The following is a 24,775-nucleotide window of genomic DNA, read 5'->3' as shown; positions in this document are numbered from 1 at the left end:
TTTCTAGAAGTGCAGTGCGGCTACATCTCATCGCCTAGAGAGCTTTTTTAACAGACTCCCGCCCAGCTGGGCCTACACGCTACATCTTTGTGGGTGGGGCACAGGTATCTGAGTTTTCAATATGTAGCCTGGTATTTTCTGCATTCTGGTCTGTGGACTACTCTTCTAATTAAAGAAACGTAATAGACCGCCCTCGCGTCCTCTCCCAAGGCTCCCACGGTTGATACTCCACCTCTCTTTCCCTTCAATAAAGCCAGACAAAGCAGGGTCTCTGGATTTTTTTTGTAAAACATTCTTTTATTAAAAGAACAAGTGCTGTTTACGAACTGCCCTTCGTACAAATGACATCCGTTATACAAAGATACAAGATCCGGGTTATGCACAATTCCAGGCTTAGAGGTGGCAGGGGTTGGGCATTACCTTTGAGGCTGAGGATATAAAGGTTTTAGAAAGAATGAAAAAGGAGCCCCTGGGTTTGCAAACTGGCATCCCCTCCCTGCTCCCCAGGAAGGTGTGCTACATTGAGACAGGCTGGGATGGAAATGGGGGAACCAGGTGGGAAGACGGGGTTTGGGTCTCCAGTCCCACTACCTAAGTCCCAAGTTGGGCTGGAGAAAGAGAACAAAGGGCAATGGAGGCCCCCCTCCCCAGTTCTTCAGTAGATCAAGTCAAAGTGGTCAGGAGCTAGACACACTTTTAATCTGGATTAATGTGACTGGAGGGAGCCAGGGTACTGTACCTCACCTTCCTCCAAATTCCCAACTGAACTGACCTTATCTTTCCAGGCACTTCTCCCCAGGAAAATAAGCTGGGCGAAGGGAGATTTGGAAGCAAGCTGCCTACTCCAAACACGGGTCTACCACACACTGACGAAGATGCTGGAAGATGGCAGGAGGACCCTGGGCCATTGAAAACTTGTCTGCATTTCCAGTTTGGGAAAGGGAAGTGTGGCGATTACCCTTCCTTGGAGCTGGCACTTGGCTCTGGCTCCCCTCACTTGTCTAGGCCCTTCCTAGGAGTACTTTCCTAGAACTCAGTACAGGAATGAGCAAGGGTGTTCTCATCAGCCCAAAGTAAGGGCACCTGGAGGAGGAGTAAACATGGCAGGGAGCGGGGAGGGGGGAGACTCACACACAAATTTTTTAAAAAAAGCAACCTTTAAAGTGTCATTGTCTGTGGAGAGGATCCATCAGCTCTGAGCTAAGACAATCAGTGCTACACAGATACCCTCTCACCCTGGGCACAGCCCTACACTCATACCACACATCACACACACAGGGGCAGGACAGCCACATGAAAGTGGTAAAGTGGGGGCAGAAGAGCCCAGGACCAGGAAGCCAGGGTTCTGAGGGCTGGTCCTGGCTTCACCCGGAGCCTCTGCCCCTCCTCGGCTTGGAGCTATCACCTGTGAAGAAGGAACTGGCTCAAAAGACCCCTAAAGACAGGTCCCTCCCAGCTCCAACACTTAAGTGCTGGTCCTGACCTCAAGGCCAGATAGGGCTCTGCATGCACACTCTGCTCACACCTCCATGTGGAGGGTGAAGACACACACAGCTCCTCTCATGCATTTTCAAACTCCACTTCCGCCCTGCAACCCACATCCTTCCTCCTCCCCTAGACTGAGATCTATAGATCTGTATCCTTGCCAGTCCCCACTGCAATTCATCCTGGGGAAAGGGACCGAGGCTGGGAGAGGAGGGTGAAGTCAGTATAGCCGTCTCCCCCACCCCCTACATTGGGACCCTGGCTCCCTCCTGAAGATCGCCAGACCTGTCTGTCCTATTACAAAACTCCCTCATTAGAAGGAAATGCACTGCCTCTTTCAGGCCCCCACCCCCACCCTACCCCAAATGGAGGGACAGCACCAATCCATACCCAGCCTGGGTCCCTTCTTCAAATCTAACCCGACTACCTGCCACTGCACCCCAGCCTGGGGAAATCTGGAAAACATACTCTTGGAGATGAGAACCCCAGACTCCTGGGTGCTGGGAGGGAAGGGGGAGGTCTTGGTTCCAGTGCACTAAATCATTTGGACCTCTCGCTCTCTACCACCGTAAGCTTAGAGCAGGGTATGGGTGTGAATGAGCAACACTTTCATCAATCTCTGAAGGTTATTTTTTTCTTTTCGGTTTGGGGGCACGGAGTTATAGAGCTTAACAGATAAAGATGAACAAAATGCTGAATTCTATCAATTCTTTCTGATATTTAGCATTAATAAAAAGTGAGTATTTCTGAGGTCATCGCAACTGCCTCCCCCCTCCCCCCAAGCCCTTACAAGTGCCTAAGAAATTGCTTCTGAAGAAGTTCCACCCACCCATCCATTATCAGCTCCCTAACATTTTACAAAGTCTTATCAACAGGAATATTAATATTATTTTCAGTATCAGAAAAAAACTGGTTGAGCAGCACAGGCAAAAATATATCTGCACTACGTTTCTGTCGTTGCCAAAAATATACACATCTTCTTTTCTTTATTTCCAAAAAAAAAAACCACCACCAACAAAAACCCAAACAGAAACACACACAAAAAATCCACACATGCAAAGACTCTGACAAGACAGGAGCCTCAGGGAAAGCTGGACACATGTTCTCCCCGCTCAAACCCAGGGCAGAGGAAACGCAGACACAGGCTGCAGCTCGGCCCCTCCCCTGGCTGTCCCACTGGCCCCTCGCCCTGCCTCTGCCACCAAAGGCTCTGGGCAGGTAGGGGCTCTTTCAAGTGGCACTTGTCCATGACACCCCAGGGAAATAGCTGGTAGAAGGGGCAGTTGTTAGGTCAGTTTAAGCTTACGTCTCCCCTGGTTGTTGGTGGGGGTGGGGTAGGATGTGGGGAAGCAGGCAGGCTAATTTTGCTAGGGAGGAGGTTTCACTAAAGGAAGTGGCACTTTACCCTCCCTTGCTCCGTCCCCCAATCCCTGGGGCTCCCCTTGTGCCAGGGAGCAGGACCAACTATCAGTAGGGGAAAGGAGCTCTGAGGGGACAGAGACCATGTGAGGCCTGGGAAAGGGAAGGCAGGATATTACCCTGATTCAAAGCCCCCAGCCCCTGGTTACTCTCCAATATTGGAGTACTGGCTGGTTTTGTTAACCATTCGTGCCCCAGAAAGGGACAAATGTTGGTGAGGTGGGGAGGGTGCAAGCAAGAGTTGGGAGTTCCCCCTGGTGCTGCCGCCCTTGAGCACTGCACCTATCCCTGCCCTCTGCTGCCCCAGGTGCGGGCGGGGGGTGGGGGTGGGGGGACGGGCGCGGGGAAAGACAGACACACACGCGCGCACACACACGCACACGCACTCTGAGTCAGGCAGCTGCATCTCCCCACCCTCGGCACTCCTAAGTCCAATAGTGCAAACAAGGGGCAGGACACCAAGGGGCTGGCTGCCTCCCCTGCCCTCCCCCAACACATCACTGGGGGGCGCCCCGAGAGGTGGAAAGGCTTGGGCCAAGTTTGATGCCATCCTGCCCCTTCCTCAGCCCCCTAGTCTATGGGCTTTTACAAGCTCAGCTTGTGACCCTTGTTTGGTGATGGGGGCGAAAAGAGAACTGGCAAGAAACAGTCCAAGGGAATCCCTCCTGCCATCTGCCCAAGTTGGGAAGGAAGAGCAGGTAAAGTAGGGCCACCCCTCCTTCTGTTTCCACACAGGGGTGGTCCAGGGCCTAACCCCCATCTCACCCCACTCAAGTGCTGACCCATTTTATATGGCGGGTCCAACCGACCTCCCACCTATGCCATGGCCCACCTTGCTCTCTGGGAGACCTCAGAACATCTGCTGAGAATGGGGTCTCCTGGGTGGGCATGGAGCCTGTCCTCCCTCTGTGCCCCTCACAAAGGGGCGGCGTAAAGGGGGAAGGGGGCCAGTGGAAGGGGGTCCACTCTTGGTCTCAGTCCTCAGCGCCAGGAGTGCCCCACACTCCCTGGGCCTCAGTACACGACCTGGGCTGGGGCTCTCCAGTGTCTGGGCGCAGGTGCCTGTTCCAGGCTAGGACCCCTCAGGCCAGGATCTGCCCCCTCCACTTGGGGGGTCAGGAGGGGCATGAGTGTATTTAGCCTTTTTCCTGGTTGGCTGAGGCTCCTTTGTCAGCGGTCTGGAAAGAGAGGAAGGGAGGCTGGGGGTTTGGGAGGTCCCCTGTCCTAACACCCAGTTAAGAACAGCTTCCTGGGTCAAGGAAGCTGTAGTAGGGTAGTGAGGGAGCCTGGGTAAAGCCTGTGTCCTAGGATCTGGGGGATGCACACCAAGGTCAACGTGTGTGTGTGTGTGTGTGTGTGTGTGTGTGTGTGTGTGTGTCTGTGTGTCTGTGTGTGTGCCTGTGTGTGTGTGTGTTGAGGGGAGGTCAAGTTGCCCTGCACAGGGACACCTGGCTTAGCAGGTATGTGCCAGGGCCAGTACCCTGGGCTCTGGTTGTGTGTCCTCAGACAAAGTAGGGAGGGCCTTTCTTGAAATGGCCAACCCAGAACACCATCTCTTCCTAAATGGTCCACTCAGAATGGAAACAGACTTTCTAACTGGGCTTCTCAGAGGAATACCGTTTTCTAACTGGTCCTTTTACTATTAGCCCATGCTCAGAATGTTTCCTGGATCTAAAGGAGGGCGCAGATGCCAGCAGAGGCCCTGGAGTGGGTGCTTTGCTGACCTAGTGGGTCACTTCCTCCTTCTGATGATGCCTCTGATGACCTTCTGGTGCTCCATCCTGCCCATCCCAGAAGGCAGACAGCACAGCTCTGGACCCCTTACTCACCCCTCCTTTGGGACCACTGCCACTGCCGTCCGCCCCCGACAGGCTGAGGAAAGGGTTGGTCTGGGCGGTGAGGACTGGAGGCCCTCCGGCTGCTGCTACTGCTGCAGCTGCAGCTGCTGCGGCCATGAGACTTGTATTGTTGCTGAGTGAGGGAGCCACCAGGGCTCCGGCAGGCAGCAGGGGTGGGGCTGAAGCTGTGGGCAGCAGGCCAGGGGTGCCTGCGGACAGCAGTGGGGTGGAGCTTCCTGCCAGTAGGCTGGCCATGGGCAGCTGGGAACCTCCAGCCATCTGCAGCCGCTGCAGCTCCCGCTTCTGCTGGACCTGCTGGATCATCTGGTATACAACGGTCTGGTGTTCCTGCAATGCGGACAGACTGTCATTGGCCAGTGGTCTCTGGGCCAGCTTCCCTGCTTGGCCTTGGCCCCGACCCACCACACTGGTACCATGGGTAGGAGACCTGGGAGATAGTCAAGGTTCTGTACTAATTCCCCACTCTGGGCCTCAGTCTCCTCATCTGGATAAAGTGGATAAAGTGGTGATACTACAGTGTTTGTCAACTGGGGCCCCACCTGCCTCCCTAAATCTGTTCCTTAGTTGCTATGGAAACTACAAATGCCCCCAGGGCGGTATGACCACAGGCTGAGAAACAACTAGGTCAATAGTTTTCAACTCCCCACTTTTTTTGCTTTTCATTTAAGATTTATTTATTTTTGCTTTGAATGGGCAAGGCATTTTCAGTGTTTGGAAAACTAAAATAATCTATCAAGGTTTACCTTAAGAAAATTTGTTCTTATCCTGGCTCCCATCTGGCCCCTATAGAGCAACCAGTTGAACTGGTTCTTTGTATATCTTTCTAATGTTTTTATACCAGAATGATTACTTTTTCTATTTTTTCCACTCTCTCCTTTTTATAAAGCAGAACTCCTATTCTCCAAAGGAAATCTTAGCAGATCAAGATGGACTCAAAAGGGACTGCTTTGGTTGAGGGTGTTTCACCTACTCAGCCAACGACAGGGCATTTGCCAACTTCCAGGTCCTCACACAGGATGCAATCTGGAGCCACCACAGCAGCCCTCCACCAGTACCCAGGGCCCCTGAAAGCAGCTCAAGCCCTCTGCTCCATGGGGCCCGCCCCCACCCGCAGGGATCAGCCTGGGGCTGCCTGCCCTTCTGGCCCAGACCCTCTGAGGCATGGCTGGAACAGAGCCAGGGAGGCAAATGGTACCGGCGTCAGCTGCGGGGACGCCAGGAGCTGCTGGAGCTGCTGGAGCTGCTGCTCGTGCTGCTGCAGGAGGTGTCGCTGCTGCTCGGTCAGGCTGAGGTGGGGAATGACACACAGACCATGAGAAGGGACAGGGAGACTCGCCTTCCCCCAGCTGCCCACAAGTCCTGCACTCTCTCAGACCCAGGTGCAGGGAGGCGGGGATGTGCAGTGTCAGAGGACCAAGAGAAACAGACTGAGCTCAGAGGGTACAGTGGAAGGAGACAACTTAGATGGAAGAACTTTCCCAGAAGGGAAACCTGGATTGGGATCCAAGACATAAATACTATTTTGTCCCTGGAGAGTTACTAACATCTGGGGAGTACCTGGGCCAGTACCTGTAAAACTAGAGTACATTATTCCTTTTTGGGGAGCTTGTGGGTTTTTAGGGAGTCCCTCCCAGAGTCAGCCTCCCCATTCCCTCCCCAGGCTGAGCTCTCCCTCACCTGTTAAGACAACCTGGCAGCTGCAGCGTGGGGGCCCCGCCAGCCTGGCTCAAGCCCGCAGGGTTGGGGGCAGCAGCCCCATTCAACCCCCCCAGGAGCCCATTGAGGGGCAGGGCCCCGCTGCTCGCAAGTCCCCCCAACAGCCCCTCAGCCATGGGCATGGCCCCCAGCCCCGCTGCCCCAGGTGCCCGGCCCAGTCCGTTTTGTGGCTGGGGTGGGAGTGGGGCAGGGGCCCCAGGCAGGGCCAGGGGCAGAGTAGCAGGGCTCTGCTGGAGCAGGGGCAGCGGTGGGGGCGTGCTGTGGAAGGACAGCGACGAGCTGCTGCGGCTTGGGCAGCCTGAGTGTGGGTCCTGGGGAGGGAGGGGGAAGGGAGGGGTCAGAGGGGCAGGGGGCCAGCATGACCTTTCTGGCCCCCGGCCCAGCACCCACCAACATTCTCATAGAGCAGAGCCACCCCCACCTCATCCCTAGGCAGAGCCACCCAGGAGGAAGAAGCAAGGTTCAGGGATAAGGGCTGAGAATCCAAATAGTCTTCACCAACTATGTTTACAAATCACTTCCTGGGGGCCTAGTACCCATCGCAATCCTTGCTTAATAATGAACAGTGATGATGGTAAAGACCATCTAGTGAATCAGACCTGGGGTTCTGTGCTTGACCTGCACTAAAGGCTCAGGCTCAAATCCTATGTCCACAATTCACTGTCTCGGGTGGTTCGTCTGTCTTAGTTTACTCACTCATAACATGGGAGCAATAGTAGTACCTATCCCACAAGGTTCTTGTGAAGGCTAAACAAACCAATGCTTTAAGTCTCAGCACAGGACATGACTCCAAAGTGTGCAATTAATGTCAGCTATTATTATGATTATCACTGTCCAAGTCACACAGTTAGTAAGTGGCAGGGAAAAAAAGAACTGTTGGTTTGATTTCAATAGCAACCACAATGTAACAATAGTAAGGCTACCCTAACCACTGCCAATTACACAGATTATTTTGTGTGAGGCACTGTAATAAACCCTTCACAGATACTCCTCAAAGATGCCTTCCCTAGCCACCTTTTATCTATAGGAGAATCCCACCCTCCACTCTTCCTCTCAGCCTCAAATTACTTCCATCTTAGCACTTTTTCCAGTTTATAATTACTGATTATTTTCTTGGACTTAGCCTACCTTCAAGAGCAGGGCCATGTCCCTTATTTTACTCACTGACTGCTTAGCCAGTACCTGGCACTAAGTAGGCACTTCATAATTAGTACTTATTTAATGACCGAATAAATAGGTCATTCAACCAACTGCTCAGCCAGTCACTTCATTGCCCAGCCTCCAAGAGCTGCAGGGTGGAGACAGCACCAGGAGCCCCTTGCGCTTCCCCATTCCTGCCTGCCCATGGTGTTCCTCCCTGTGGTGCCCACCTCGGAAGACGTGGACAGAGAGTTGTCCAGGCCCAGACTGTTCTTCCCCGGAGGGCTCTTGCTGGTGCTCAAGGAATCGGTGCTGCCGGCTGAGTGAGAGGATCAGCGAAGGAGGTCAGGGGTTGAAGTCGGGCCCACTACAGATGGTCTGGCACTCCCGGGCTGGGTGGGATCTCCTTACCTTGAGGAGGCAGGCCATAGGGCCCAGGGACAGGGCCGTTGGCAGCAGGCAGGGCAGGGAAGGGCACAGAGAGCTGCACGTTGAGAATCTGCAGTCGCTCCTTCTTGGCCGTCAGGCTCAGAATCTGCTCCTGAAGCCTCTGGTTTTCCTTCTGCAGCGCGTGCAGTGCCTTCAGCATCTCCACTACTGAGGAAAGAGGGCGAGTGCCCTGAGCCCTACAGGCCCGCAGAGGCGGGGCGAGAGCTGGGGGTGGGACTATGGCGGGGGCGGGGCTTGGAGGGCGGGACCTGGTGAAGGAAACCCGTCTGAAACCTAGAGAAGGCGCTGGCCAGCGGGGTCTCAGGTGAGCTCGGAGTAGCGGGACCTGGGGAGCCGGAGGTGTGAGGCCCAGGGGCGGGGCCTAGGGCTCGCGGTGGAGGCCTTGTGATTGGCAGAGAAGGCGCGGACTTAGTACGGTTAGGGCCGGGAGGACGCGAGGGCCACTGGCGGGGTACAGAAGGGGTGGGTTTGGGGACCTCGGGCAGATGGGTGACCGAGTCTGGAGAGGTCCTAGGACAGGTCTCCCAGCCACCCCTCCTCACTGTTGACGCCGGCCTCGCCGTCGCCCTGCTTCTCTAAAAGCTGCTCCATGTTAGTCGTTCCGGGGGCCACTGGGTCTAATTGGCCGCCCCCGCAGGGTGCGGACGCTGTCTGGTCGAAGAGTGCAGGAAGGCTGCTTATGGGGGACCTGGGTCAGAGGGGAAAACCGAGCTCAGACTTACCTCAGGGCCCCACTCGTCTCCCTCTCTCCGCCCTCCACATCCAGGGGCTCCAGCCATCCCCCTCCGGATTCCACCCTCCCAGGGCGCCGGCCTCTCCGCCCCCTCCTCCCCTAGTGACCTTCCAGCCCCGCTCGCAGCCCCTCCCCCAAGCCACCGCTCCCCCGCCTCACATGGAAGACAGACTCTCCTGGGGGGAGGTCCCCCGACATCGGAAGCTGCAGTCCTCCAGGTCTGGCTCTTGGAAGGAGAAGGGGAGCAGGAATCAGCGGGGAAGGGGTGCCCTCGGACTCGGGGTGCCCTCGGACTCACGGTTCCCTCCAGGTAAGTGGGCGCAGGATATGGGATCTTACCACAAATCCCTTCCCTCAGCATCTCCCATTCCCAGACTGGCAGTTCTAGTTCAAAAGGCACTAGGGAGCCCTGGTTTGGAAACCCACCCCTTGGGAGGCAAAGCCAAAGGATCTTCTCTCTTCCCCTCTCTCTAGGCAGAAAGCTACAGCTGCCTGCCTACTTTCAGATCCACCTTCCAATTTCTTTCCTGGAAGCTACAGCGTTATAGAAATCTGGTGTCTAGACAGTCCTAGGTTGAACTTGGACCTGATTCTTTCTGTGTGACTCTGGGCTTGAAAATAACCTCCCTAAAATGACTGTTATGAGGACTAAAATGAGGTAATAAATGTGAAGTGTCAAGCTGATGGATTTAGCTGCCATGCAGTGAGCCCTTAGTAATTATAGCTATTACAATTTTGCACAACTTTTTATATTCATAAACTCACAAATTAGATGGAAAAACCCTTTGCTGGGCCACAGAATTCCAATTTGGGCTTTGGAAATAGTCACCCAACTGTGTCAGATCTTTAAATCCTGGAATCGGATTTAGCCCTTTTAAGACGGCCTACCTGAACTGGGAATCTGGAGGTAAGCTCTAGCCCCTATTGGCCAGGTGGTGTCTCCTTACCAATCAGCTCTCTGGGACTCTGCTGACTCTCCAGGGAGATGGAGGGGCCGCTAGGAACCCACCCCCTTAACTCCTAAATACCCGGAGAGCAGGTTGCCCAGCTGGAAGGATCTCTTTATTCCAAGGACTCATTTAAGAGGCCAGTGGGCAACTATGCTGCAGCAGTAAGAGAATTGGACTTGGGGTCAGGGGGCCAGAATTTGAGCTCCAGCTCTGCCTTTCCCTACTTCAGCTGCCTGCACAAATCATAAATCTCTTTTTCTTCTGTGAGATGTAACAGTAGTAATTCTGCAGTCCTACCCCACCCCCTCATCAAGTTTTAAGGTGAAAGTGTACCCTGGTTTGTAGTGTGAAAAAAAATAAATTCTTTTTAAGGTGGGCAAAGGCCAGAGGGAGGGGGCAGCCAGAAAGCCCTCCCATCCTTCCTGGGCTGACGTGCAGGAGACAGGTGCCCCTAAGCCTTTGGGAAGAAAGGGAAATGGGATCAGAGACTCACATACCTGTGTGGCTGCTCTCGACTTGGGTGAGGAGGGGATTAACAGTACCCATGGGGGTTCCAAAGATGTGGGTAGAAGGGAGGCTAAAGGTAGAGCCAGCCAGAGAAAACACCTGAAGGAAAGGAGGTAGAGTCCAGCCTGGTGGTTATTCTTGGATCTAGGGCACAACTGTGTGTATCGGGCTGTAGGGGACCAGGTGTGCTGGGGAGGAGAGAGGACCAGAGAGAGGGAGAAGTTCTGGTGGTGATCAAGCCCAATCTCTCAAAGTCCCGTGGAGAGCTGGGGTCCTCAGCAACCTGTCCCCCACCTGCCCAGGGATGGAGGGGTCCAGGGGTAAGGCCTCACCTGAGTGGTGGAGATAGAAGCAGAGGAGGAGGGAAGGGTGCTGGTGAATGGGGAGCGGCTGAGGCGGGGCAAGGCCGAGGTCCCTGGGGGCCCCAGCAAGCTGGAGGAAAGGGGAGTGCTGCAGACAGCCCGCAGCATTCCGCCACCGTGGGAGATGGGGTCCTTGTTACTGGTGTAGATGCCTACAGGCACAAGGACACAGAGGGAAGCTCATAGTCATGACTCTCCCCAGGCCCCTCCTCAGTCTGGTGGCCGGGGAAGCCCCTCCCCAGGCAAAACATTCTCCCAGATCTGGCCGTGCACACCAGTCTAACCCTCTCACTGCAAAGATGTCACTTCTTGCCTGGGTGACATCTGCTTTACAGGCCTCCTAATTAGGCTGTCCTGTCCAGTCCTGGGGAATTCCCAGCTTTTCTAATTCCCCAGCCAAAACTTGGCAAGTTCTATTGGCAGTCTACCCCAGTCTCTCCCACTATAACCATGCAGAAGATGGGTTTTGGAGAGTGTCTTAGAGGTGACTGTCACCTCCATCCTTTATCTCTGTCCTCTGAAGCACTTCCTATCAGATTTCCTTCTCTGTCCCCTCACTAGATTGGGTGGGCCCTAAGATGCCCTCCATACCCCAGAGTCACTAACCTGCCCCCAGCAGGGGGGACTCCAAGCTTAGGCTGGGCAGGCTTGCAGAAGGCCCAAAGGTGCGGGAGGCCAGACCACCCAGGCCAGAGCTGACCAGGGAACCACCAGAGAAGGGTGAGGCAGCAGTGGCGGTAAAGCCAGCCAGCTGGGCACTGGGCAGGGAGGAAGCAGCTGGACCCCCAGTGCCCTCCTTGTTCCGGCTGCCCTTGGGCCGGCCCGGCCCATGTCGGCTCCTCTTGCTGGCTTTGTGCTTCTTCTCCTTCAGGCCTGTCTCAGGGGTCTCTTCAACAGGCACTGGAGCAGCGCTCAGTGTGGGCATCCGCTTGTGGGTACCGGATGAAGCCCCAGACCCCGAGACATGGGAAGACTTACAGTCCCCAGGGGATGGGGCCCGGACCCGGCCTGAGCTGGAGGTGGTGGTGGAGAAGCGCATAATGGGCCCAAAGCCAGAGAAGACCACCTTCTGTTCAAAGAGGTCAGCCTTGGGGGGCTCAGGGGCTGAGGGAGAGGGAGGGGCTGAAGGGGCAGGGGCTGTGGGCTTGGAGTATTTGTCCTCCTCTGGCTGCTCCAGCTTGGGGAATGCAGAGAAGTCAGGGGAGCTCTGCAGGGATGAGACTACAAAGAGGGAAAAGTTAGTTACAGCTGAACCCCAGACCCTTCCCACTCCCAATGTGCACCAGTTGGGAAAGCTCTGGTCGAGGGGTGAGGAAGCCCGGTTTCTTGTCCCAGCTCTGTCACTGTCTCTGTGTCCTGGGATGAGTGTGCCCCCTGCTCCAGTTTTCCCACCTATGATGAAGTGGGAGGAGAATGACTCCCCACCCTACTGACTCCACTGGGTGAGTACAGAGATTATAAGAGATGTCATTAGTGACAGTGCTTTAAAGATGGCTCCTTATAGTCTACATGTAGGGCATAATGAATATTGCTACAGTGTTGGAGGGGAGGGCCCTGAGAGGGAGAGCAGGAGTTCCAGCTCAGGAAGAAAGGGTTGAGGGAAGGGTTTGGAGAAGAGTCACTTGGTGGGGATCCCCCATCTTTAACTTGAGCCAATGTAAGCAAATGAGATGCAAACGAATATGCAAAGGCCCTTATTAGGAAAGCTGGGGGCCAAAGGCTGTCCCACTCCCGGCCTCCTCTAGGATGCCCACACTCACCTGCAGGCTGGAAGGGCCCCCCAGAGGAGGAGGAAGAGGAGGAGGAGGAGGAGGAGGAGGCAGAGGTGAGACCGCTCACGCCTTTGCCGCCGCTCAGCTTCTTCCCCTTGTGACTCAGGCTGTGGCTGGAAGACTTTTTCCCCTTCGAGTCCCTGCTGCTCTCAGAGGTCTCCTGAGTGCTGGCCTCGTGGTGGGAAGAGGAGGAAGCTGAGGAGGAGACCTGAGGGAGGGAGAAGAGGGGAAGGCTCAAGGCCAGCTGCCCAGGCCCGGGCTCATCTGGCGTGGGAGCGGAGCAGGAGGCTACAGGACCTGGGGCCGACTGCGAGAGCCCAGAGCGAGCTTCGGGAAGGACTTCCAGGCAGGGGGCCTCTAGACCAGGAAGACAGGGAGGCAGCTGTGGAACTTCTGGGTGTGAAAAGGGAGCACTCTGAACCCAAGAAGCTGTCTGCCTTTCGTTTCAGACAGAGAGAGATGAAAACGGTCCCAGAGTCTGCCCTGCTGTACTCATCTGTAGATCATTCATTTAAGAAATACTCAGAAGGTTTGATATCTTGATCTGGGTTATGGTTATGTGAGTGTATACACATGTCAAAATTCATCAAGCTGTACACTAAGATTGATGCATTTTATTGTACCTCAATATAAAAAAAATAATAAATTTAATGAAAATAAATATTCAAGGGGGGCTAGGGGGCTGACTTGTGCTGGGAAGTGGTCTGCACTGGGAAGAGGGACCACAGGAAGAATGGGCTGCCCTGGCGCCATCCACGGGCCCTCTGGTCAACACCACCTGTCCTGCGCATCCAGAGCTGCAGCCACCTGGCTGACTCCCCATTCCTCTCCATGCCTTTCCTACGCAGCCTGAGCTTGCAAAGCCCAGCCCTCGGCAGGGGCACCTACCCTTATTCTTTCTGGGAAACTTCTCATCCTTCAAAATCCAGCTAGGAAGTCCTCTCTTCCATGAAGCCATCCTAAATGCCTGGGGTGGAATAAGTCACTCTGTCCTCCTACTTCCAGAGCACCATGTACCCACGTCAGCCATGTCAACAGTTGCCACACTGTACTGAAATACACTGTCTTCATGTCTGAGGCTTCCAGGGCAGGGGTTAGGGGAGCATGGGCCCTGGGGGCGGGCACACTGGGTTGTGTGCCTGGTGGGCTCTGCTGTCTATTGCCATTAAGTTGTGCAGTCTCTCAACCTCGCTGAGCTTCTGTGTCCTTAAGGGGCCAAATATGCCTATCTGGAGAGTCCTGAGGAACATACTGCCAGATACATGGTAGGGAGTCAGTAATGATGATGAATCTGATGGCAGTGTCTGCTGTTAACACCACAGAGACAGTGCGTGTGTGGTGGTTAAGACAACAGGCCTTCAAGCCAGACGGCCAGGGTTCAAATCTTGACTCCACCATGTATTAGCTGTATGCTTTCAGGCAATCTTTTTCATCATTTCTCAGTTCTTTCATTTATTAACAGGTGTTAGTAAAATATCTACTTCACTGGATTATTGTGAGGATTAAATGAGCTAATCTGCATGCACCCTTCCATCCCCATTTCAGAAGGGAGCCTGGCATGTGGCGAGTTAGGGCTTCATATTACTGCCAGGGATGGTGCTTCCAGGTATTCTGTAAATGAACTAATGCTGGAGGAGGATGGAGAGGCGATGAGAGCCACCAGCCACCCTGCACTGCCCCTCCCTGGGCGGAGCCCTGGTCTCTTGTCTTCCTCTTTGGTCTTTCCAACAGCTGGAGTTCTGAGGGGAGCCAGATGTGGTTCTAAGAGCAAGGGAGGAGAGGGGCTGGGGGAAGGGGTGGCTGAAATGCTGGGGTGCAGGGGGATGGGCAGAAGGCTCCAACGTGTCCAAGGGGACACCCGACCAATGGGGCAACTCCTAGATCTCTGACCCTTTCCACCTGCGTATGGGCTGCAGGGAAAGGTCAGAGGGCACATGACAAGCTTTCCAGGTGAGCCCTGGAAAGCAGGGAGGGGAGAGTGGGATGGTTGCCACAGCAACATCAGGTGGAAATCTGACACCTGAGCCTCCTGCTAAGATGCCCCAAGTTCTGCCAACCTCCTGAGGCAGTGGAGGTGAATGGGGCAAAAGTGGCAACAGGAGGAAGCAGTTTCTCCAGGCCCCTGTTCTTCTATGGGGACAGTGGGCTGAAAGGAGGGGCAGGGAAGGCTGCTCTGGCTTTGATTAGCGACATCTTGGCCTCAGGTAAGGGCCTGCTGGTTGCTCATGCAGATGTTGCCCATTTCTGGAGACAGGCCTGACATACCCTACCCCTGCTGTAAGAGGGGGATGAGTCAGGGCTTCATGGTGTTCCCCAGCAGCCTGCCCCGTATGCCACCATGGGCCACAACCCTTTCAACCTTCCAACCTTCATGGATAGGATTTGGTTAGGTGACAGGCTCTGGGTGGCCTCCTGATGTGGGCAAGGGGTGGGAGCAAAGGTGTCCTCTCTGCCTGTCTCCAGGGAAATGGGCCCCAGAAACTTGGGAGAACCAGCCTGAGTACTTTATCCACAGACAAGAGCCAGTGCTGAGGCCCTCTGTCTGGACAGAGGCAGATGTGAACATCTGGCAGTCAGCAGGCAGGGCGGGACCTCCGCCCCGTGCCCCACCCCCATCTGCTTGCAGTGACTGGAGGGCTGAGGAGGGCTGGGGAGCTGAGGCACATCACCCTGAAGCTGTGGGTGCCAGGCCCTGGCTCGCCCTGCCCCTCACACCTTGCCTCCCTCCTGCTGCCATGGCCATCCCTCCTGAGTGTAGGCAGCAGTACCTTGTCAGCAGTGGGGACCACAGGCGGGGTGAGGATGCTGGGGGGTGACTCAGGCCGCTTCTTGTGCTTCTGTTTAAGGCGTTCTTTGTCCTTTCGACTCTGGGGAGGGAGAGGTGACCAGATATTGGTATTGGGGGACACTTAGGCAAGGATAACATGACATGTGCATGTGGGGCTTTGGCATCATCTCCCTGTATGGAGGGCCTGGGGAACTTTGGCTGGACAGGAATGGCTCAGGCAGGTTCCTCTGGGAGCCAAGAGCCCCTCCCCCGCATCCTCACTGCCTGCTAAAAATAGCCTGTCCCATTATCACGCCAGTGACACAGAACACCACACACAAGCATGCACCTGGCAAGGGTGTCCACCCGGGAGACAGAGCTGTGCAGAGGGGTGGGAGCCGGGCACACTGATGTGCAGTACGAGGAGACACAGGCATGTACACTCGCAAACTGGTGTGACACTGTGGAGACTGTTAAGGTGTATGCAAATGTGCAGGGCCATGTGTTGGGCCTTTGGGGACACTATTAAGTCATGGGAGGACACAGAGGAGTCACAGACACAAAGAGCCTCAGGAAAGCCAGGTCTTTACTTCACCCTCCATGACCGTCCTGTGTCACTTTCTCAGCCCCCTTCTGGGCCTCAGTGGCCTCAAGGGAAGCGAGGGGCAAACCAGTGGTGGCTTCTTGAAAGGTGTGTGTTTGCCAGTATGGACAGAGAAGACTTTTACCTTCTTCTGGCCCCTGTCGTGGTGGGAAGGGTGCTTCTCCTGCTGGGTGGACGGTGAGGCTGATCGGCTTCTCCGGCCGGTGGCGATGAAGCCACTGCCACCTCCCCCTGTGCCGCCGCCTCCTCCCCCTCCCCCGCCGGTGTGCCGGGATGTCTTCTAGGGGAGAGAATTGAAAGGAATTGCCGAACACTCCTCGCACTAGTTTAGGGGAAGGTAAGGTTTCTGAAGGTCAAATGATCGTGGGGGGCTAGTTCAGTTCCCCCAACTCTGCCTGTCACCAAGAAGGCCCAGTATCTTCAGTGATGCTCTGCTCAGCAGAAGGGCATTCTCTGGCCCGAACTCCCAGAGCTTCCCCAGCTGGCTTATCCAATGCACAGATTTGGCAGCTGAGGCCCTTAAGAGCCAGGGGCATCTTAGGCCCAGCAAGGCATGGCTGGAGGTAGGACTCGAGCCCAGGTCTCTTGCTCTCCACCCACCTCTTTCCAAGAGGTGCCCTCTTGGCTCATCTCAGGCAGCCTGAGCCACGGCCCTCCCCCACTTCCTTCCCCTAGGGTAGAGATGTATGGGGAGCTCTCGAGGGGAACCCCTGCTCCCCTTCACTCCACACTTCATCCTCCCCCTAGACAATTCACTCCAGCCATCAGCCCTTTCTCCCATATTCTTGGGCCTCCCCCTCCACCAAACAGTGGTTCCTTCTGTCCCAGAGGACCTGCTGCCTTTAAGAAGAAGTAAAACATCTGCAACAGCAAAACCCCAAACGACCTTTGTGCTGCCTTTCCTTTCAGCCAGTGCCTGCCCCTCTTTCCCTTCACTGCTAATGGGCTGCCCCCTGCTTGGTCTGATGGCTTCCCCCATCCCAGACTTGCAGCTGCTCTCTCTAAGGTTACCCACTACCTCCCAGTTGCCAAATCTAAGGACTGGTTTCAGGCCTTGTCCAACCCAATTGCTCCCCAGCGGTAGGTACCACTCCTACCCTGGAGTCTAGACTCTCCCTTCATGGTTCGCTTCATACCTTGATCCACCCTACCCTGTTGGGCACCTGTCCAGCCTTATGTACCTGGGGCTGCCACTACCACCCTGCCTGGGAGTCTGACAACCACCAACTTGAATAGCCCCACTTGGCACTGCCTATAAACCAAACCAAGCTCTCTACCTTGTCCCAAGAAGTCACCAAAGCCTGAAACCAGGATATTTTTGAAAATGAACTATGAATAATTTCACCAGGGGAACAGACACAAACTGGGACACCTGGGATAGACCAAGACATGTGTTAACTCTCCAGAAGCCCACTGCACCCCCTGTTCACAGCACCCCCAGGTTCTCAAGAGTCAAAAGCCTATGCACCACCCTCATCTCCTTCTCAGCCCCCACCACCTATAGGCAAGTCTACCCAGAAATGGTTGTAGAGTCCAGCCCCATCCCGCCACGGCCCCCCCTTCTCGCAGCTGTCTCTCAGCCACCAGCCTCGGCCCTTCAGATCTAGCCTCACAGTGGCTGCCAGGGTAATCTTCCTAAGAAACAAATCTGATCATGTTGCCCTTCTACTTACAAGCAGCCTTAGAAGCCTGTGGCGTGGAGGTGAGGTCCAAGCTATACTCCCAGTCAGACCACAGCCTACCTCTCCAGGACAGCCCCTAGTACCTGGGACATGCAAGTCTTTCCTTGGGGCCCCTGAGGCTTGGGGCAGAAGCAAACCCAGCTCCAGCCCTGCCTCAGCTTTTTCCTTTCATCTCCTGCCTCATTTCCACCAAACACCCTATTGTGTGCTTACAAATTCTTTCTCATCTCAGGACTTTTTCCATGCCAATCCCTCTCCCTTGGATTCATTTCTGTCTGTCTTTGCTTGGCAGGCTCCTAAGGCACTTTCAAATCAGACTACCTGTTCCAAATCCCATACACCAGCTATGAGATAAGTCACATAACCTTGGTAGGTCTTAAGATTCCTCAGCTACAAAATGGGAACACACAGTACACCTAGTGCTTAGGGTTGCTGGCAGGATCACATACAATAACACACATAAAGACTTAGAACAGAGGCAAGGGCCCAGGAACCCTGGCTCTTACTGTTTCCACCTCCACTCAGCTTAAATGCTGCCTCTTCCTTCAAACCTCCCAGTCTCTGACATGCAGGGTCTGAGCTCTGTCCTCTGGGAAGGGCTGCTTGGTTCAACTCTGATTCACACCCCTCAGGCTATACTTCAATTTGTTCCTTGTCCAGCAGCAAGCTCCTCAAGGGCAGGGACTGGGTTCCTTCCATCTCTGTCCTCCCAGAACCAGGAACCAACCTGGCCCAGAGCCCATGCCCTCTAAACCATGGCTGACTGACTCACTCATGCCCTGGCAGACAAGACTCACCATCTTGCTGAAGTGGTATTTGCAGTAGCCGCAGTACTTGACATTGTCAACCTCCAGTACTTCTTCCTCACACAGCAGGCCTGCCATTTGGGCACTAACCAAGAGAGGTCAGCCTGAGAAGGGTGTGGCCACAAACCAGACCAACCACCTCCTTCCCACCCTCCTAGATGCCTGCTGAGGCAAAGCCAAGACCATGCAAGGAAAGCACTGCCTTCACCACCAAAGAGACAGCAGCAAGGATGAGCCCACTCAGTGGCCTCATCCAAGGCAAATCTCGGAGGGGGCTGGTACAGCTGGCCACGGATCCCAGAGAACCCTGGGGGCTGAGGGGGGTGTGCAGGGCAGGCAGGGATCTCACCAGGTGACATGGAAAGCTTGTCGACATCCATGGCGGTTACAGGTCATGCAGGCTCCTGAGGCTGCCTTGCTCTCCCGGCCCTGCTCCTCGCAGATGTAACATGTCTGCAAGACACATCACAGTCGTCCCCTCCTCCCTTCTACCTGAGGGATCCTTTGGCCTCCCCCTCAATTCCATCCTCGCCCTGTGATCCTAGGTCAGTGCTAGCCAATAGAACTTTCTGTGATGATGAACCACACGGTCCCATACAGCAGCCATGAATCACATGGGCTGTTGAGCACTTGAAATGTGGCTAGTATGACTGAGGAATTGAATTTTAAGTTGTATTTAACTTTAATTAACTTACATAGCCACATGTGGCTGGTGGCTACTATACTGGATAACACAGTCCTTAGATGGTAAGCTCTGTAAGGCCAGGGGCTATCTTGCTCATTGGTGAGCTTATTCCCACCTCTGGGCCTTTGCATGTGCTGTTCCTTCTGACTGGAATCTGCAACCCCACCCTCCTCAAGGCTGGCTCCTTCTCATCCCCTAGGTTTCAAACTAAATGGCTCCTTCACTTTTTCTGAAGTCCCCCAAAAGTAGTATTCGTTATTTCAGTACCTTGATTGTTTTCTTCAAAGCACTTACAACAAACTGCATTTCCCTTATTCGCCTATTTATTGATATTTACAGTCTTTGCACGTAAGAGCATGAATTCCATGGGGTAAGGATGGCTTGAACCATCCCTATATACTGAACACTGTGCTTGGTACCTGCCCAGGTCTGGCACATAGTAGGCACTCAGTAAAAAGTGTTCAGTGAATGAGCAGGTGAGCAGCTTACTGATGTCTACCCTCTGGCGGCACTAGTGTAGACAGCCTACTACCTCATGAGTGCCAGAGCATGAACACGTATGTGTGTGTCAGTGGAAAGGCCTACCCATCTCCTGAGTTTTCTATCAGTTAGACAAAATCAAATTACACTGGATGTGGAGAGAGCTGGAGGGACCCAAGGATGGTTGGCTAGGGAGGGGCTGGTATGGGGCACAGCAGGGGCTGCTGACCTTGTTGAAGCGATCATGAGGCACATACTGCAGCACGATGGGCTCCATGGTGAGCACGTTGGCAAACTGCACCTCAGGGATGTAGAGGGCACACACCACGTGGGCCCAGCCTGGGGCAGTGTGGGGCCAGCCTCAGCTACGATAGTGAGCCCGAGACCCTGGCCCCTCAACCCCACACTGCAGACATTCCCCTCACCCAAGGCCTTCCCAAAAGACTGGTGCTGGCAAGGGAAGGGAGACCCAGCCTCCATCCCCTCTCCATCCCCCCCCCACCACACCCTGCTCAGGGGGCATTGCTGACCTCATCAGATGAACCCTTGGGCTTAGGGCCCCCCTCACCTCCATTGTCAGTTCTCTTCAATGCCCCATCTTTGTGTGGGCACAGCTCACACCTCTGCCAACGCAAGGGAACACAGGGATTGGGAGGTGGCTTTCCAAAAGGGGATGGGGAAATCTGATGAGCTAGACCCTCCCCAAACAGTCAAAAGGTCCCCAGATGAAATGATAAGCCATCTGTGAGGGAGGGGTGGGGGTCTAGAGGAACAGGATTGGCCGTGAGTGATAATTGTTGATGATGGGCAATCAGGAATGAGGTTCATTATAGTAGTCCCTCTACTTTTGCACAGGTTGGAAACTTTCCATAATAAAAAGTTCAAACAAATAAACAAACAAAAATAAAAAGCACAGTGAGTGAGGTAGGGTAGAGGAAAGGATGAGCTGAGGAAGAGATAGGGTTGGTGATAGGTATGTAGAAAACAGGAAGCCCTGTGTGACAGTCACACCCTAGCCTCAGATAGTCTCTTAGCTCAAAGGGCAGGAGATGCTCAGGTGTATAGGGGGTGGGGCTCAAACTCACCACCCTGGCTGCTCGCTCCTGAGATTCACATTTCCGGCAGAACCAGGGTCCAGTTGGCACCTGGACGATGCCATAGCAAGCTGGGGTGGGGGAGGAGAAGTGCAGAGAATAACAATCAGGAGTGGCTTCTCTCAGAGTAACCGCGGGGAGGGGGTGACTATAAAGGACTAGAGCCAGTTCCACAAGGGGAGGATTCTCCGCTATGTGGGGATCACCCACTAGATAGCAGGACCACAAAAAATGCCCAACAGCACACTATCAGCTTTCAACCACACAACCAAGCACTTCGAGCAGGGGCGGGGAGTCAGTCCTTGACCTTAAACTTCTAAAAGATCCCCCGCCGGTGCCCTTTATGGACCTGTGTCCCAGCTCCTGGCCAGGACGGGTCCTCCTCTTGAGGAATAGAGAAAACCAGAGGGACAACATTTACCATAGTCAAACACGTTTTGTTGTTATGGCGGGGAGGGCATTTCTTAAAGGGCCAGTAAGGGAAGAGACGGGGAAGTCGGGGGTCCAGGAACCTCCACTTCTGCCTCTAACTATAATAGGTACAAGTCAAAAGTCAAAGCCGAACTCAGGTGCAGGTACGGAGAGAAGAGTGGCGGGAAGAGCCAACAGCAACAGCATTAAGGGCTGTCCCGGGAAGAGGGGGCAGCAGTCGGCTATGCCAGACAGACGGGAGATGCCAGCCTGCGCCCTCGGCAAGACTCCTCAAGGAGTTAACTCCCGAACCATGTGCTGCCGGGGGAAACTCTAAACCTCCCTCTTCTCTACTCCCGGCCCCGTGTACAACCTCTCTCCTATCGGCAGCTCTTCCCGGGAGGGTTTTAGGAGTCCCCCTCTCCCCTGGGACTCCTCTCCTCCCTTCCCCATCCAGCTCCTCCCAGTATCCGGAAGCGGGAGGGGGGATGACCCCCCCTTGACCTCTCCCTCCCGGAGCCGGGACCAAAATAACCGGACGGGAGGGGACACCTCGCAGGTAAACATTCCCCCAGCAGCCCCGACACCGGCGGTGTGGGGCGCGGAGAGTACACTCACTGCCCCCTAGTCTGTCCCCAAACTCCCTCAACTTGGGGTGGGGGTCGCGGGACTGGAACAATAGGCAAGAAAACAATGCCTGACCCGGTCCTCCAGGACCTGGCGGAGGGGAGCCCCCTGACGCCTCCCTTCCCTTCAGGTGGGGTGGGGGAGGGGCGTTCGAGCGCCGGGAGGTCTCCGGAGGGTGCGGCCGGGGGCGCCCTGCGCGCGCCGCCCCCGGGGTCCCGCCGCCCCCCGTGGGCTATCCCCGTACCTTGGTGGACAGCCACGCTGCACGCGTGCCCATCACAGTAGACCAGCGGGTTCTCGGCCCAGCCCCTCTCGTCCGAACATACGCAGCAGCCTCCTACCATCTCCTTCATACTCCCATGAGCTCCCTCCGGGGCTGGGGCGGGGGGCCGGCCGCCGGGGGTCGGGGGTCAGGGGGGAGGGAGGGAGCGGGGGGCCGCGCGCCTCCTCGCTCCCTCCTCCTCCTCCTCCGCCGCCGCCGCTTCTTTTCTTTGCCTCCTCCTTCCTCCTCCTCGGCGTCCTCCTCCTCCTCCTCCTCGCTCGCTCTGTCTGGCCGCCCCCCCCGCCGTGCTCTCGCCCTCATGCCCCGACGGGCCCCCCCCCCGCCAACAATGAGACCCGCGTGCCGGGCGCGCCCTCTCCGCGCCGCGCGCGTAGCTACCAGGGCCGCCCAGCCGCCGCACAGCCCGGGCCCGGCGGGGGAGGCGCCGAGTGGCACATCGCGAGCGCCCGCCCGCCCCGCGCCGCCCGCTCCGCGCCGCCCGCTCACGCGCCGCCCCCCCGGCCCCCCTGCCCGGCCGCGGCAGCCATGGCCGCGCGCCTCCGCTCGCTCGCTCCCGGCCCGCCCGCCGCCTGCCGCCCGCCGCCCGCCGCCCGCCGCCGGGTAAAGTCTTAGGTTCAGGGAACAAAGCCTGGCTTGGTAGGGAGCTTTTCGCTGCCTCGCTCCGCGCTCATTTTCCCTCTCTGTTTTTCTTTCTGTAGCCCTCGGTTGTTGCTCATGAACTCTCGCTCTGCCTGCCCTTCCATCTCGATCTCGGTCTCCAGTTCTCCATTCCCCACCGCCCAGGTCTTCGTTTTTGCGTCTGTTCTTCAACCTCAAGGAAACCTACGATCAGGGAAAGGGACGCTTGGAGCAGACGCGACGTGGGCCGCCCTCCCCTCGGTGTCGGGGGGCAGTTAGGCTCTGTGGATTGCCGCTCGTGGGCTCTTTCCTCGGTGATCCCTCTGAAGGTAGACACTCATAAGCAGACATTTGTTCATTCAAGAAATATTTATCGAATGCTTACTCTGTGTAGCCGCGGGTATAGAGCAGTGAACAAAACAGGTATTCCTGCCCCTGGAGAGCTTCCGGTCCAGCTCACAGACACACCCCCCACACACGTGTACACACAAATCAGGAACTCAGACCCTTTAGAGGCACACCTAGGCACCCACAAACACATAAATTCACTCCTAGCGTCATCCAATCACACCACCTGACTCTCCCAGAGAAACACAAACCCCAAGTCCAGCCGCGTAGGCGCGCTTAGAGACCCACGCGAGTTAGTGACCCACGACTACAAAAGTGCTCACGAACAACACAGTTACACTTGACCTCTGGGTACACACACACAACATAAACTCACACACAGCATCCCAAAGGATTAAAGTCCCTGAAATTGGGTCTGGGAAGAAGTGAGGGGGAGACAGCCCAAAGATTCCATCCCCAAGACCGGTGTGGGGCATGGGGAACGAAATGTGAACCCCCCCCCACTTCTTAAAGGGTGGGGTGGACGCCTCCAGTCCAAAGGTCACACTCCCTCAGCGGGCGGTGAGGTGGCGGAGGGTAGAAGGCAGCCCCGGGGGCTTCAACAACACTTCAAAGACTTCGCGGCCCGGAAAGCTTCCTGCCGGGGAGGGGCTGATGGAGACGAGATGGGGAGGTCCGCAGGGTGACTGGGGGTGGAAGAGGCTGCCCCCGCCTCGGCGCACTGCCCCCCTGGCCGACTCTTCCGCCGGGACCGCCTCCTTTTCACCAGCACCTGTTCAACCGGAACATCAAGGGGCCGGGGCCCGCCGCCACCCCTCCTTTCGCGTCTATTTAGTACCTTTCATCCCTGAGGCGGTGTGGGGGAGGTGGGGGGTGAATCCCCGCCCAGGAGAGAGGGAGGGGGAGAACTTGTCCTTGACCTGGTCTGCGGCGTTAGGGACTTACTCCCTTAATCCAGGCAAGCCTGGAGTTTGGGGAGGTCGGGGAAGCTGTGTTCTGGCTGCAAGCCCTCTACGTCCCCTAGTTCTTTCACCGACACGGGAATCCCGGAGGGCTGCCAGGACTGAGAGGCTCTGTCTGAACGCGCGGGGCAAGGGAGAGGCCTGTTTCTGCCGCTTCTGTGCCTGGGGAAGGTGGCAGGAACCAGGGGACTTTTGCGGGCGGGTCCGAGGGCCGGGATATTTGCGAGGACCGCCACGCGCCAGTATCTTGGTCAGCTTTGTGAACTTCGCTCATACGAAAAGTTAAGAAGCAGATGAGGAGTCTCACTTAGGAGTTTCTAACGAATTACTTTTACTGAAAAGACTAAAACTTCAAGAAAATTAAACGCAAAAATGTCGGCCGTAGCCCAGCACCAGTTTCGGAACATTTGAATATTTGCTTTCAGGACCAACCACGGCCGATGTGGCCGCAGTTTCGTGTTTCGCTGGACGAGGATCACTCGAGGGCCCGTCGGTCCCTGCATCTAGGGGTGGGCAACTTGGGGACTGAGGTCTAAGAAGCATCGTTTCGGGTCCTCACTCCTTGCGAGTACACTGCCCGAAGCTTGTGGGATGAATGCGCGACGATATTTAAGCGTTTAGTAAATGTATCGGGAGCATCGTTTCGTTTAATCCTCCCCATAACCCTTTTGGTTGGGTGCTAATATCCCCCATTTTATAGACGGAGCATCTGAGGTTCCGGCGGATGAAGTGACTTGTCCAAAATCTCATAGCCTTTAAGCTGGAGAGCGGGGATTTGAACCAAGTATGCCCTTCCCTAGGGCTGAGGCTCCACCACCACACTGGTCGAATGCCTGTGTAGAACTGGGATGTTAGCACATCGCAAATGTTCCTTTCCGAGGTCTGCAGAAACTCGGTTCTCCCCGGGTTAGACTAGATTCCCGCCGGTACTCTCAGGGCTGAGCTGTCAAACTCATTATCCATCTTGCAATATTTTCCTGAGCACCTACTATGTACTTACACACACACACACACA

The 24,775-nt window shown here is 55.6% G+C and overlaps 2 protein-coding genes and 1 long non-coding RNA gene across 6 annotated transcripts; 2 read left to right on the top strand and 1 right to left on the bottom strand.

The window, feature by feature from the left end:
• Nucleotides 1-263: 263 nt before the first annotated feature.
• On the bottom strand, nucleotides 264-21,938 carry MLLT6 (MLLT6, PHD finger containing). Of its 3 annotated transcripts, none has more exons than XM_036930387.2 (20): nucleotides 21,794-21,938; nucleotides 20,503-20,582; nucleotides 19,986-20,040; nucleotides 19,647-19,756; nucleotides 18,602-18,705; nucleotides 18,244-18,337; nucleotides 15,889-16,044; nucleotides 15,162-15,260; nucleotides 12,382-12,601; nucleotides 11,228-11,842; nucleotides 10,592-10,773; nucleotides 10,250-10,358; nucleotides 8,962-9,028; nucleotides 8,612-8,757; nucleotides 8,031-8,216; nucleotides 7,850-7,938; nucleotides 6,441-6,790; nucleotides 5,959-6,049; nucleotides 4,734-5,090; nucleotides 264-4,082 (listed from the first exon to the last, which is right to left on the bottom strand). In XM_036930387.2, the coding sequence occupies exons 1-20, from the start codon at nucleotides 21,900-21,902 to the stop codon at nucleotides 4,041-4,043; spliced, it is 3,261 nt and encodes a 1,086-aa protein (XP_036786282.2). In that variant the 5' UTR covers nucleotides 21,903-21,938; the 3' UTR covers nucleotides 264-4,040. The 3 variants fall into 3 exon arrangements, with proteins under 3 accessions (XP_036786282.2, XP_036786284.2, XP_036786283.2); XM_036930389.2 differs by having other exon boundaries at nucleotides 8,031-8,213; XM_036930388.2 differs by having other exon boundaries at nucleotides 15,889-16,041.
• LOC130683569 (uncharacterized) lies at nucleotides 11,571-13,061 on the top strand. The gene is made up of 3 exons (XR_008997369.1): nucleotides 11,571-11,702; nucleotides 11,957-12,063; nucleotides 12,843-13,061. It is a non-coding gene; the product is annotated as an uncharacterized LOC130683569 (long non-coding RNA).
• LOC118934707 (atherin-like) lies at nucleotides 21,349-24,775 on the top strand. Of its 2 annotated transcripts, none has more exons than XR_005033566.2 (2): nucleotides 21,349-21,481; nucleotides 22,531-24,164. XR_005033566.2 is itself a non-coding variant. In XM_057501428.1 (2 exons), exons 1-2 carry the CDS (start codon nucleotides 21,909-21,911, stop codon nucleotides 22,727-22,729), a joined length of 723 nt encoding a protein of 240 aa, XP_057357411.1. In that variant the 3' UTR covers nucleotides 22,730-24,775. The 2 variants fall into 2 exon arrangements, 1 of the variants encoding a protein (XP_057357411.1); XM_057501428.1 differs by lacking the exon at nucleotides 21,349-21,481 and adding an exon at nucleotides 21,909-22,432 and having other exon boundaries at nucleotides 22,531-24,775.

Source organism: Manis pentadactyla, chromosome 4 (assembly GCF_030020395.1).
Source record: "Manis pentadactyla isolate mManPen7 chromosome 4, mManPen7.hap1, whole genome shotgun sequence".
Taxonomy (NCBI): Eukaryota; Metazoa; Chordata; class Mammalia; order Pholidota; family Manidae; genus Manis; species Manis pentadactyla.
This window is presented reverse-complemented; position numbering and strand designations above follow the sequence as displayed.

What these genes read in the sequence shown, in the direction of transcription:
- MLLT6 (XM_036930387.2), bottom strand. Translation starts at nt 21,902, where the DNA reads ATGAAGGAGATGGTAGGAGGCTGCTGCGTATGTTCGGACGAGAGGGGC. An exon ending in CAGCGTGGCTGTCCACCAAG is followed by an intron (nt 20,583 to 21,793) that starts GTACGGGGATAG and finishes CCCCCACCCCAG; the next exon opens with CTTGCTATGGCATCGTCCAG. An exon ending in CTTCTATCTCCACCACTCAG is followed by an intron (nt 10,359 to 10,591) that starts GTGAGGCCTTAC and finishes CCTTTCCTTCAG; the next exon opens with GTGTTTTCTCTGGCTGGCTC.
- LOC118934707 (XM_057501428.1), top strand. Translation starts at nt 21,909, where the DNA reads ATGAGCTCCCTCCGGGGCTGGGGCGGGGGGCCGGCCGCCGGGGGTCGG. An exon ending in CGCCCGCCGCCCGCCGCCGG is followed by an intron (nt 22,433 to 22,530) that starts GTAAAGTCTTAG and finishes TTCTTTCTGTAG; the next exon opens with CCCTCGGTTGTTGCTCATGA.